The 12,895-nt window shown below is 33.3% G+C and overlaps 9 protein-coding genes across 9 annotated transcripts in view, besides 1 other annotated feature; 1 reads left to right on the top strand and 8 right to left on the bottom strand. All coding sequences in view use genetic code 12, as the record gives it.

Annotated features, from left to right (window-relative positions):
• Positions 1-563: 563 nt before the first annotated feature.
• Positions 564-1,361, bottom strand: CAALFM_C301670WA (uncharacterized protein; the record flags this gene model as incomplete). Its single annotated transcript, XM_716661.2, has 1 exon — positions 564-1,361. One exon carries the CDS (start codon positions 1,359-1,361, stop codon positions 564-566), a length of 798 nt encoding a protein of 265 aa, XP_721754.2.
• Positions 1,362-1,439: 78 nt separating this feature from the next.
• CAALFM_C301660WA (uncharacterized protein) lies at positions 1,440-1,790 on the bottom strand (the record flags this gene model as incomplete). Its single annotated transcript, XM_716662.1, has 1 exon — positions 1,440-1,790. One exon carries the CDS (start codon positions 1,788-1,790, stop codon positions 1,440-1,442), a length of 351 nt encoding a protein of 116 aa, XP_721755.1.
• Positions 1,791-2,066: 276 nt separating this feature from the next.
• Positions 2,067-2,377: a long terminal repeat ((vau-3a) Long terminal repeat (LTR); about 300 bp long).
• Positions 2,378-2,866: 489 nt separating this feature from the next.
• Positions 2,867-3,796, top strand: CAALFM_C301640CA (uncharacterized protein; the record flags this gene model as incomplete). Its single annotated transcript, XM_716663.2, has 1 exon — positions 2,867-3,796. The coding sequence occupies one exon, from the start codon at positions 2,867-2,869 to the stop codon at positions 3,794-3,796; it is 930 nt and encodes a 309-aa protein (XP_721756.2).
• Positions 3,797-4,093: 297 nt separating this feature from the next.
• On the bottom strand, positions 4,094-6,024 carry TFP1 (H(+)-transporting V1 sector ATPase subunit A; the record flags this gene model as incomplete). The annotated part of the gene is made up of 2 exons (XM_019475286.1): positions 4,094-5,944; positions 6,022-6,024. 2 exons carry the CDS (start codon positions 6,022-6,024, stop codon positions 4,094-4,096), a joined length of 1,854 nt encoding a protein of 617 aa, XP_019330831.1.
• Positions 6,025-6,407: 383 nt separating this feature from the next.
• CAALFM_C301620WA (uncharacterized protein) lies at positions 6,408-6,968 on the bottom strand (the record flags this gene model as incomplete). Its single annotated transcript, XM_716665.2, has 1 exon — positions 6,408-6,968. One exon carries the CDS (start codon positions 6,966-6,968, stop codon positions 6,408-6,410), a length of 561 nt encoding a protein of 186 aa, XP_721758.2.
• Positions 6,969-7,234: 266 nt separating this feature from the next.
• On the bottom strand, positions 7,235-8,395 carry CAALFM_C301610WA (uncharacterized protein; the record flags this gene model as incomplete). Its single annotated transcript, XM_716666.2, has 1 exon — positions 7,235-8,395. One exon carries the CDS (start codon positions 8,393-8,395, stop codon positions 7,235-7,237), a length of 1,161 nt encoding a protein of 386 aa, XP_721759.2.
• A 686-nt stretch (positions 8,396-9,081) lies between these two features.
• PPH21 (phosphoprotein phosphatase 2A catalytic subunit) lies at positions 9,082-10,164 on the bottom strand (the record flags this gene model as incomplete). Its single annotated transcript, XM_716667.1, has 1 exon — positions 9,082-10,164. The coding sequence occupies one exon, from the start codon at positions 10,162-10,164 to the stop codon at positions 9,082-9,084; it is 1,083 nt and encodes a 360-aa protein (XP_721760.1).
• Positions 10,165-11,066: 902 nt separating this feature from the next.
• CAALFM_C301590WA (uncharacterized protein) lies at positions 11,067-12,749 on the bottom strand (the record flags this gene model as incomplete). The annotated part of the gene is made up of 1 exon (XM_716668.2): positions 11,067-12,749. The coding sequence occupies one exon, from the start codon at positions 12,747-12,749 to the stop codon at positions 11,067-11,069; it is 1,683 nt and encodes a 560-aa protein (XP_721761.2).
• Positions 12,750-12,870: 121 nt separating this feature from the next.
• The window catches only part of ZCF7 (Zcf7p), a gene marked incomplete at both ends in the record, with an annotated part of 1,350 nt that continues 1,325 nt past the window's right edge, over positions 12,871-12,895 (bottom strand). Inside the window, one exon of the mRNA XM_716669.2 lies at positions 12,871-12,895. This exon is cut by the window's right edge and continues 1,325 nt beyond it. Coding sequence (XP_721762.2) covers positions 12,871-12,895 — 25 coding nt within the window.

Genomic DNA, 12,895 nt, shown 5'->3' with positions numbered 1-12,895 from the left:
TATACTATTATATTATATTATGGTTCGTTTGATTTCATTTTTTTTATTGGTCGCTTTGGTTTTATATGATGCTAGACTCTTTAACACGAAATTGTATTCAAAAATTTCAAAACCGTTTTCATATATTTAAAGTTTAACGAATAAGATATGTAAATGTCCGAAATAATATATATAAATAAAATTTTTTTTACAAAAAAAAAAAAATGAAGAACCATTGATATTGTAGAGTTGAATTGCGAGTAAAGTGGTGGGGGCTGTGATGTTGATGATGTTAATTGCTTTACTATATAAAACCCCTCTCAATAATTTGTCGTTTGGTGTGTTATGTGCGCGAATTAACAACCCTAAAACCAAAGATCTGCAATCTATTAATTTATTATAAATATATTTAAATGTCCAACAATCTTCTTTTCTCTTACATAGTTTTACTTTTTTAGAATTGTCAACTTTTTACTTATTAAACTACACTATAGTATAGAATTCATACATATTAACTTATTTTATTATCATTATTTAAAGCTAAAAGATAAGATTTCCCTAAGGGTATACTTGAACTCAACTTCTCAATAATACAAAACTAAATTCAACTTATCGGTACCAATTAAACAGAAAAACATTATTCTTAAGTTGTTGTCGACAACAACTCGTTGTTGTTTATTCAGTTGATGGACAATAAAAGTCGGAGATAAATGTATGGAATCGTTATGTGGAACTCGTTCTATAATCCCACTTTTTAAATTTTCATCTATGAATTTATCGACTATGAGTTTCTCCTGGTGAGTAAGAAAATATGGCTTACTCTGAATGATTTGGTCGGTATCGAGTGAGATACTGTACTTATACGAACGCTCGCTAGGTGGTCTAGCTGTCTCACTTACTAATTGTGAATATTTTGTGGTAAGATAATGGATAATGGTGTGTGCAGTTGTGTCAACATTTGATAAATGGATTTGTATAGGTTGGTGAAGATTGGTAATGTTGGTTCTTTTGTTGTTGATGGTTAGGTATTCGCCAGTTTTATCGATTGTGTATGATAAAAGTCTAAGTGTTGGTTTTCCTATTATTAATTTCTGTAATCCTGCAAGTAAGTAAAACTTAAGTGAGAAATTAAATGGAGATGGTAGACAGATTGTGGCAGTGTGTGTAATGTGTTGTCGTGTTTGATTTGCCATGTTGGCGTGGACAGGTGGATGAAGTGGTTCAACAATCGAATCTGGGAAGTATAGCTTTATCTTTTCTGGCGCAAAATTAGCGTCAGCACCGCTATCCAAAAGGACCTTGAGATTGCCCATTTTAATAGAATGAATTGTGGGAGGAGGTACGATGCCTCGCAATAGGCTCTGGTGTCTCAGTGAAAACATTATCGCTTGATGTATCCAATAAGTTAATGTTAAAGTGTTCTGATTCATTTTCTTCTGGTGCGTCCAGTGTTGGCATTTCTATCTTATAAACCAGAGGTTGGTTTTGAGGTCTGTAATTGTTCCGTATTGGATTGAACTTCTTAGAAGAGTTGAAATTGTTATTCTTCGATTGATATCGGAAGTTGTTGTTACGTTGATAGAAAGGGTTGGTAGAATTTTGGTAATTACCCCGTTGATTATATGGCTGTTGTTGGTAGGATGATCGGTTGTGATTAGCCAGTGGATAATCATTGGATTGGTAATTAAATTTGGGCTTTGGTTTCCTATTCTGATTATTAAAACGACGGATATAAGCCAATTCGACTTCTTCGTCATCAGAATCCTGATCATAAACCTGTTCTGGCTCGTCGGTAACGGCGGGATTTTCATGTTCAATGAAATTGACAGCGGTAGTGGTTGGAAAGTTCAACCCTGTAAACAACGAAATAACGGTGGCATAAAATTCATCTGGAGAATGGATCAAATGTAATTTTGCTGGGGTAGTGATATATCCAAAACTGTCAGCCAGTAGAATAGCAATTATAAACTAATCTTGTAGGTGACAGAACTGATTCTCCTCCTGATTGAGGAGGAGTTAATCTGTTGTTGTTCAATTGATAAATCTCTGTTGTTCTTATTGATTAAATTTTTTTTTCTTTTTTATTCTGAAGAGACACACCTAGACTGCGTTAGGTAGTGCCGAGGATGAATATCCTACGACAACGGGAAAATGCAATGTACCCGGAAATATCAGAGCAGAGAGCGGGGAGCCGGTGACGCCGGGCAGTAAACGTGGTGCGAAATGTCGAGAATAATAGTATATAAATAAGTAGATTTCCCCAGGTGTAATTTGGGTCGGGTATAGAAGGCGGACGAGGTAGGCAAGAACCCAATTACAACACGTTATAGTAGTAATATATATGTTAACCATACTACACGACTATAAACGCTCATATACGCTCACACGCATCTATTCATCTTTTTTATTCATTTGTTCCATAATTTGAAAATAGTACACGAAAGAGTCAGTTTTCAATTGGATCAAAGATGCAAACATTACATCAAGTGTAGAGCAAGAACAAGTTATTATCAACAGTAGTAATAATAGGAAACCAAACGATATTTTTTAAATCAGTTTTCTATCAATTGATATTATCAAGCTATTATTTTAACGCTGATGAAAGAGAACCGAATATAAATTGTTGTAAATGAACTCCATGTTTGTGGAACTACTGTTGCAAAAAAATACAAAAAAAACCGACTGCAATCATATCCTGTTAAAAATGTATGAGATTCTATTTTTTTTTTTTTGCAACTCATAAACACAATTAAAACATCTAAGCCTTCAATAACCACTAATGATTAATTCAAGGGTAAACTCATTGAATTTAACTTCAAAAAGCTTGCCTTTGGATGATAAAGAATTAAAGTCAATCACATTGCCGTTAACTTCTCCAGCTAGGCCAATGCAATATGAGAATACCAAACATCATCAACAACAACAACAGCCATCACCAAAGCTTATTCAAACATTAGGTCCTATGAATCTTTTATCACCAACAAATATTCAACTTCCTAATATCTCACCAAGTTCATTTGAAATCACCCTGCAATCAACTTCACAATCACCATTCCATTCCAGTATAATTTCACCACATTATCCTCCTTATGAAGCTGATTTATACTATCCATTACGCAATCCGCGTCAACAACAACATAGTCAACAACAAAGACAGACACTGTTACAAAGACCACAACGACAGAGACAATCATCATTAACATCAGGATTCAATCGTCGTGATGCATTTTATGAATTTGCTGAAGATAGATATAATAGATTTCGTCCACTGGATTCTCAACATAATAATAATGCTATATTATCTGGTTTACATCCATTTCAACAAGATAATTATGGATTACCTAAAAAAACTTTTTTACAATCAGTTTCTAATTGGTTTAAATTGAAAAAACCCGAATCACAAATCATTGAAAATAATGGACTTATTCAAAATTCTTCTAATAAATCTACCGATACAAATACAAATACAAATACCAACACTATTGAAACTGGCACAGTAATAGGAACAGGAACAATTATTAGTGGTAGTGGTGGTGATGATGGTAGAGAAGTGTCAATTAATCAAAATGAACCATATGATGCTACACCACAACCAATATATACACCAAGAGGAATTCCTATAAATGAATTTCAATTGAATTTTAATAATAAGGAAAATCAAGATTCAATAGTTAGACGTAATGATGAAATCATTAATTCATTTGATGATGAAGTTAGAGATTTATTAAATGGTGCTGATAATTTTTTAACTAGTTGTTTTCAAGGATGTTGGGATATAGGGAAAATCGTCAGTGATTCTTTCGTTGAGTTATGTTAAAAAAAAAATATATATAATATACAAAAGAATATCAAAAGAGTTTCTGTTCTTTTTAGAATACGTGTATTTATATATTTTATTGACAATTTTTTGTTTTGTACATAAGCAAAAAAGCTCTTTAGTACATAATGTTTTCTAAGAACTAAAATAAATGGAAAACTAATAATAATGAAAAAAAGAAAAAAAAACAAGGTGGAGGAGGGATGGGCTCACTTGTAATGGACCTAGACCATGATGATGAAGATGATGATGATGACAGTTATAGTAATAAAATAATCAAAAAGACAAACTACCTCTCTATTCAGAAGCTTCGGCAAACCTTTCAGAAATAGTGGATAATAATTCACTAAATTCTTTTTCACCTTCTTTTTGACCTCTTGATGGTTCAAAAAATTTAGCTGATGAAACAGAATGTTTAACATCACTAGTACTTTCAGCTAATTTTGACCATTGAGCACCATTAGCAACGGCTTTTTGGGCTTCATCATAATATGAAATAAATGCTCTCATCATATCAAAAGTTTTCCAAATTGGACAGAATGCATCATAAGAAGAATAACCATTTTGTTGTAAAAAGTCTTCTTTGATTAATGTGGCAACATCTAATGTAATCTTATCGGAATCTGATAAAGCAGATTTACCAACCAATTGCACAACTTGTTCCAATTCTTCAGCATTAGACAAAATTTCTCTAATTTTGTCTCTCAATTGAGCAAATTCTGGATAATTGGAATCATAATATTTGTTCAAAACATTGGTATATTTGGAATATGAAACACTAGTGTTGATAGATGGGAAATGTTTTCTTTGAGCCAATTTTTTATCTAAACCCCAGAACACTTGGGTAATACCCAAAGTGGCAGTAGTAACTGGGTCAGAGAAATCACCACCAGCTGGTGAAACAGCAGCAACAATAGAAACTGAACCAATTCTATCTGGAGATCCCAAAGCAGTGGCTTTACCAGCACGTTCATAGAAAGAAGCCAATTTGGCACCCAAGTAAGCAGGGAAACCTTGATCAGCCGGCATTTCTCCCAATCTACCAGAGATTTCTCTCAATGCTTCGGCCCAACGTGATGAAGAATCAGCAATCATAGACACATTCTTACCTTGATCTCTGAAATATTCAGCTAAAGTAATACCAGTGTAAATAGAAGCTTCTCTAGCAGCGACCGGCATATTAGATGTGTTGGCAACTAAAGTGGTACGTTTCATAATTGGTTCTTTTCTACCGGATATTTCAGTGTATAATTCTGGGAATTCCATTAAAACTTCAGCCATCTCATTACCACGTTCACCACAACCAACATAAATAATAACATCTGAATTGGAGAATTTCGATAATGATTGTGAAATAACAGTTTTACCACAACCAAAGGCACCAGGAATACAAGTGGTACCACCTTGGACACATGGAAATAAAGAATCCAAAACTCTTTGACCAGTCAACAATGGATAATCAGCACTTAATTTTTCAGCAACTGGTCTTGGAACTCTCACCGGCCAGGTGTGCATCATGGAGTATTTGTGTTTTTTCCCATCAAATTCAACTTCTAAAACAGTATCTTCAACATTGTAAGAACCAGATTCAGCAATAGATGTAATAGTCCCTCTAGCTCTTGGTGGCAACAAGATTTTATGATCATCTAACAAAGAATTTTCGTAAATAGACCCGAAAATATCACCACCAGTAATATGGTCACCTACTTTCAATTTACCAGGAGTGAAATCATATTGAGTAGTTCTTGATAAAGCTGGAACATCAATACCTCTTGGAATATAAATGGATTGGGATTCATCTTTAATTGCCTTCAATGGTCTTTGAATACCATCATAAATAGTTTCCATTAACCCTGGACCCAACTCAACAGATAATGGTTTACCAGTTCTTAAAACCGGGTCACCAACAGTGACACCGGCAGTTTCTTCATAAACTTGGATAGTGGCCTTATCGCCATTAATTCTAATGACTTCACCAACCAAATTATCATGACCAACTTTGACTAATTCATACATTGCACATCCAATCATGTTTTCTGCAACCACAACTGGACCTGAGACAGAATAGATTTGTCCATATTGGGATTCATGGGTGTCTTCTAATGAAAGACGTTTAATTTCCTTTGTTGCATTTTCTAAAGCTCCGGCCTGAAAATGAAAAAAGTACTGTTAGTAATTCAAATTCTTGGAATAACCAATTAGATAATTGAAATATTGAAACATACCATTGTAAAATTGATGTATTAAATAAGAAATAAATATTTAGCTTACAAAAAGCTGTAGAATTAATTGTAATATGTAATAGATAAATTTGACAACGTTTTGTTGTAAAAGTAGTTTTTTTTTAATTTAATTTTTCTGTAGACCTTCAACAACAACAAAATTGAAATTCCATAATCAATTTTTTTACTTCGCACAATTTGTCGAACTTAATCTTTATTCCATAAATAATTTATTATTATTTATTATTGTTAGTGATTAATCGAAGGTCGTGTCTCTTGTGTTATTTATTTTATTTTTGCTTACAACGACACACCTCCCTCACCAGCCTTTTCTATTGATAAGAAAAATTTCATACAATCTTTTTTAATATTCTTCTATATTAATCAAGTTACAATTTAATACCTAATTTATTAGCTCTATCTAATGCAATATCACACATGGCATTAAATGCTTCTACTCTTTCCAAATTTATATCATTTCGTTCAATTCTTTTTTGCATATTATCCATTATTTCATGTCTACTTCTACCATTGACAAATACAACATAACGTAATCCTGGGAATGTTTTCTCATAAGCAGCATTTAACTCTTTTAATTTCTTGATAATTTCCGGATCATTATTCAAAGTTTTCTGTTCATTATTTGAATGTACTGAAAGGGTTTCCTTTTTGGGTTCACCTAATCTGGGATGGGCGGAAATAATTTCATTTATCACGGGGCTTATTTCACCTTGATATTGGGATTGGAAGGTTTCACTTTGTTTCAAAAATTCAAGTAGTTCTTTTCTAACGAGGTTTATAAACTCTGGATAGGTATTGTATTGTTGATGAAGTACTTTTATGAATACAAAATTGGATAATGTATTGCATGGCTCAAATAAATGATCAAGCACTTGTCTTTTATCTTCTGATGATAATTTTTTGAACGATTCGATTGTTGGTAATGCCATATTAACTAGATGTACAAAAAATATTCTTCACCTTTAAAAAAACTAAGATTGGTAGAATGGAGATTATCTTTCTGCCTTTATATAGTTCCTTTCCTTTTTTTTTTTGGTGTTGTCTAAACTTCGGAGATCTCCAGAATTTATATTTCAGCCTCAAAAACATTGCTGCATTGTTCTACTTTTATTCCCTTTTTTTAACTATTAGTTTACTGAATATATTCTTTTTAAAAATAAACTCTTTACACTTAAACTATAAATAATCATATCATCTATGGAGTGAAATGTTGGACGTCTCTTAATCTTTCTAATTCTTTCTTACCTGGAGCCCCCTTTTGAGCAATTAATGGATGTCTCCATTGTTTGACGTAACTGAATAACACATCTGGTAATCTAGTCAAATCATCAATACCCAAATCATGGAAAGTTTTAGCATTTGGATCAATCTTTTGGTTTATGACAAGTCTTTGAACTTGGTCTGGGTTAGTTAATTTCCACCACACCAATTGTTGAACTTTAGCAATGGCCTTAGCTAATGGTAATGGTATAGCATAATCAGCAAATTGATATGACCATGGACCTACTTGGGCGTAATTTTCAGTTATACCATGAATCATATTTCTGATTTCTTGGAAAGTGACTTTTTCTGGCCCGTATAATTCAAATGTTTGACCAGCAGTAGAATCATCATAAGCAATTCTCTCAAGAGCTCTAGCAACATCTAAAACATATACTGGCCAAACTTCTTTAGCGTTTTTGTTTGGAGTCCACATTTTAACTTTTGGTCCCAAATAGTTTAATAATGAATCTTCTCTACCATACATTGGTGCTGGTCTTACAATAGTGGTGTCTGGGATAATGTCTCTAACAACTTGTTCAGCAATACCCTTTGTGGCATAGAATACTGATTCTGAATTTGGATCGGCGTTATATGATGAGACATGAATATAACGAGGAACATTGGCTTTTTTAGTGGCTTCAGCAATTCTTTCAGCCAAGGCAATGTTAACATCGGCCATTTTAAAGTTTTTAGTGTCGTAATCAACACCAATACAATTGATAACAATATCTGAATGGGCCACTGAATCTTCAATACTTTGTAAATTACGAGCATCAATTTCTACAAAATTGACAACACCCAAATCACCAGTGACTTTCAAAAATCTTTTTTTCATATCATCTCTGAATGGGACAATAGTGGTAGTACCGTGTCTAGCCAATTTGGAGGTTACATAACGGCCCAAAAATCCAGATGCACCAAATACAGTGGCTGTGTACCCAGTTCTGGAAGAACGACCGCCAGCACCTACAGCAACATTGACTTTACCATTCTTGGTAATATTGATATCGGATTCTAGAACAGATGTGTAGACCGATCTTCTGGAGAAGACTCCTATTGATCTACTTATTGGTCTTGCTGATAATTTCAACATTGAGATATGTTCAACAGTAGATGTGTAGGTTTAATATGTGGAATAGATTCAATCGAAAGTTGTTCTTGAACGTAACTGAATAAAACAGTTTATTAGTACTGCGTTTTTTTTTTTCCGTTCTGTTCTTTCTTTCATAATATAAATTTTGTTGTCTCTGGTTGGCTGGAAGCGAAGAACGAAAAAATAATCAATATGTCGCACACATTAATGTCGTATCATGTCGTGTGCGGTTATCTTTGAGTATATCACAACCCATACCGTTTTGACAGAGATCAACAACAACAACTTGATGTGCACATACTACAGCTTGAAGGGGTTAATAACAAATAAGAATATGGAATTTGAAGCTGAAATTTACCTAGCCAACCAATTATAAAAACAAAACCTGACAAAAAAAAACAATCATTAACTGAATTTATACAACTAGAACTAAGAAGAAAAATTAGAATCCATTGGGAAAAAAAATGGCTAATACCAAACAACTCATAACAAAAAAATAAAGCAGAAAAGATATAGGAAGAGGCGTCAACATATTTATAGTATATAGATGTAAATGATGGATAATAATAATAATAATAATAATACTAGAAATAATACTGTGGAGTAATAGCACATGTTTGGATATTTAAATAAAAAAAAAACTAAAAGTAAACAAAAACAAAACAAAAATTAATTAGTGTAAAACATCATAAGAAATAATCAGGAGTCTTCCTTGTTACTGTAGGTTCTCCTGGTCTAACGCTTGGGTCATATTGTAAAAATTGTCTATTATGTTGTTCATCAACTTCCATGATTGCAGCTTGATTACCACATCTATAACAATAGTTTGGAGCTGAAAATATCGTGACAACATTTTCTTGATGAGACCAACTGAACCCTTCCATCACCAATTGATGGGCTCTAGCAATAAGACTTAAATCATTAGTATGGTTGAATTGCTCGGAAATGTCTTGACCAAAAGTAAAACCAGCTCCTCTTGGAGAAATACCCCAGCCACCTCTATCATCTGGATCAGACCACAACAAATCACACATTGGCCCTTCGTGGGGAACTTCTTGAATTCTGTTCAATTCTCTCACTTGATCAATAGTTTCAATCATTGGGGATAACCCGCCATGCAAACAAAACACTTTATTATCAACTAATGCAGTTATTGGGAAGTAATCAAATAAATCAGTAAACAACTTCCAAACAGTGGCTGATCCGTATTTTCTTAAACATTCGTCGTAAAACCCGTAAACTTGTGTGATCTGTCTAGATTCGTGGTTCCCTCTCAAAATAGTGATTCTGTTAGGGAATCTTACTTTCATACAAACCAAGTATGATACAGTTTCAACTGAATAATATCCACGATCAACGTAATCTCCCATAAACAAATAGTTGGTGTCCGGACAAGGTCCACCGATTTTGAACAACTCCATCAAATCATGAAATTGACCATGAACATCACCACATATTGTCACTGGCACTTGTACTGGTTGAACATTTTCTTCAAATTGTAACACTTCAACTGCCATATCACATAATTTCTTGACGTCGGTTTCGGAAAGTGGCTCACACTTTGACAATTTTTCAATCCACACATCTAATTGATTGATTGATGATCCGTCTAGATCTTTTCTTTGTTGTTGTGCTGATGAAGTTGCAGTGGCACCAGTGCCTTGAGGATTGGTCAATGATTTTGTAGCCGATTGTTTCGAAAGAGATTGTTCTTGTTGCTGTTGCTGTTCCTCAACGTCTTCCATTGGCACGTCTGTATCTAAATCCATTATTGTTTATAAATGCAAGTATTTGTGTAAATGTAAATGTGTATGTTAATATGTATATATGAATCAATAGACCAGATAGGGAGAAGGCAAAAACAAAAAAAAAAAAAAAGAAAGGTGTAAAGAGTAATTAATAATGAAAAGATTCCAACAATAAATGGTTGTCCTTTTTTTTTGCCCTGATTTTTGTTTCGTTGGAAAGTTGTTGATTTTTTTTTCCTCTTTCTCTTTCTCTTTCAATTTTTTTTTTCTCTTTTTCTCTTTTTTTGTTTGTTTTTTCCCTTGCTGGTAATATTCTCTCTCTCTCTCACTAGTTTCACTCTATATACCTGGTCCCCGTTTTTTTGGTTGTTTGTTTCCCTCCCTCACTTCTTGGTGCTAATTGCTGCCACCACTTCACTCCCAGTGGTGGTATGACTAGCCCGAGCAAGCCAACTTTGTTTACAATTCTTGAATAGTTTCTGTCAAAACAAAAGTAGGATTGGCGTCTTGTCACACACGATAAGAACTTATCACTACTTTGTACATCAATTACAAGTTATCTTTACTGTCAAATTGCATGTTGATTATCTGATGAGTATATTCTATAAACTTTTATCTAGTTATGGTTTTCTTTTAGAACTCTGTTGTCTACTGGAAATTCTCTCATTTTCAGATTTATATTCTAGACAATAAATATTATGACATCATAGCAGAAATAACCACAACTTTTACCAATGCGATTTAGCAACTCTTTACATCAATTTTAAAACCAAGTCCCCTTGCCAACATATATTTCTTATCAACACATAAAAAAGGTATATTCATTAAAATCATCTCTAGACATGTACACTTGTTATAATCAAATCACATGATTAGTACCTTGGTACTATTTTTAACAATATATAAAATTTCGGTTGTCACAATCACTTTTCGGGCAAATTATTCAATTGATACAAATTGAAAAAGCTGCTGCCAACACCAGTAGCACCATTATTACCATCTGTTTGATCATCCACAAAATTAGTAGCATTGAATAATGAAAGGAAACTACCAGTATTGTTGCCACCACCACCAATTGCCCCACTTGGTGTTGCCGTTGTAACTGGGCCATTATTTAACGTGTTGGAGCCTGTATTAGAAACTGGTTGAGGGGCTTGAAGATTGGCAAATTTATGGCCATGTTGATTTTGAGGCACAATGGAAAAGAACTGGTCTTGATCATCTTCTGCATCATCTTCTTCATTGTCTATTACATCTTCTTCTTCGTCATCCGCTTGGTGTTGAGTTATTGGATTTGAGTTTGTGGATATTAAAGTATCGGGAACTTTGAAATTGTTATATTGATTAATAAAATCTGTAGTAGATGAAGGTGTCCCATTAAGATCTCTTAATAACTCATTCAAGTTTATCTGACTGGCAATTTTTTGTTGCAGAGATACTTGGTTCAAATTGGGCGACATATGCAGAACTGAATTATGCATTGGGAAATTCATCAGAAAACTATCGGGAGTCGGCGTGAGAATCTGGTTCTGTAAGTCATTTTCCAAATTGTGCAGCATCAGTGGTTGTTGCTCTTGCGGCTGTTGTTGTTGTTGTGCTAGTGATGCTAGTGGTTGCTGTGGTGATGGTTGAATTGGTTGTTGTAAACTTTGAAGTTTGCCTTGTTGTTGGTTCTTCTCATTTTGTTCTTCCAAATCATCTTTTTTAATTTCACTCAAATTAAGGAACCAGTTATTCAAAATTTTATGAGCTCTGATCAATTTATTGATATTATTGAAAAATGGGAAATGCAAAATCAAATTTTCGCTAAATCTAACTAACAAAACTTGGTCCTGTAAATCCAATTGTGGAGTACCAAGTTTTACTTCAACTTGCTTAATTTCAAGAAAACTTTTTAAACAATGTAGCATTGGTTGTATTATTTGATAATTGGAAATTTTTATTTTAAACGTATCACTATCATTCTCTTCTAATAGTAAGTTTAAGTTCCTAATAATTGTCACAATCTCTTGTTTGGTTTCAACAAAATTTAATGGTTTAATGAGCAACAATTTGAACAAAACAATATTGTGGATTATCTTATGTATTGGCTCTGTGGCATTAAGTTTATTCATTTCTGTTTTCAATTCGAAATAGCCAGAAACTGGTTTGGTATAATTTAATAAAACATTGAAATTGGATTTATAACATAATTCATCTATCGTGTGTTTTGAATCTAAAAATCTCATCAACTCGTAAGTGTAACTTTTACCTCGATACTTGTTTGAACGTAATTGCAAAACAATGTCATTGTTTCTTGTTACATTGATGTTATAATTATGTGATGACATAACAAGATAGTATCGCTCACAACTGTATAGCAACTCGTATAATTCCTGAACCGGATCTACTGCGTCACTATTTCTAACATTAATTAATTGAAAATAAGTAATTGCTCGGTGCATGTATAAGATTTTTTGATGTTCTTGAGCTTCGTTTCCGTAATTATATTCATTCAGATTTGTATAATTTAAAGTGTTGGTTAAATTCAAAATGTGATAATAGTTACATAATTGAATGCTTGACAATGATAAATTATAATATATCTGGTAATGATTCAAGTGCATAAAAGATTGTATTTGACCGTTATTATTGTTATTGTTATTGTTGTTGTTGTGGTGGTGATTATTGGTACTTGCTATGCTGGATGAGGTATGCACTTCAGTACTGCTACTGGTAAAACTAGATCTATGGGCCCTGTTTTGGGGAATTA

Source organism: Candida albicans, chromosome 3 (genome assembly GCF_000182965.3).
Source record: "Candida albicans SC5314 chromosome 3, complete sequence".
Classification (NCBI taxonomy): domain Eukaryota; kingdom Fungi; phylum Ascomycota; class Pichiomycetes; order Serinales; family Debaryomycetaceae; genus Candida; species Candida albicans.
The sequence above is the reverse complement of the archived record's forward strand: the minus strand, read 5'-3'. Positions and strand labels throughout refer to the sequence as shown.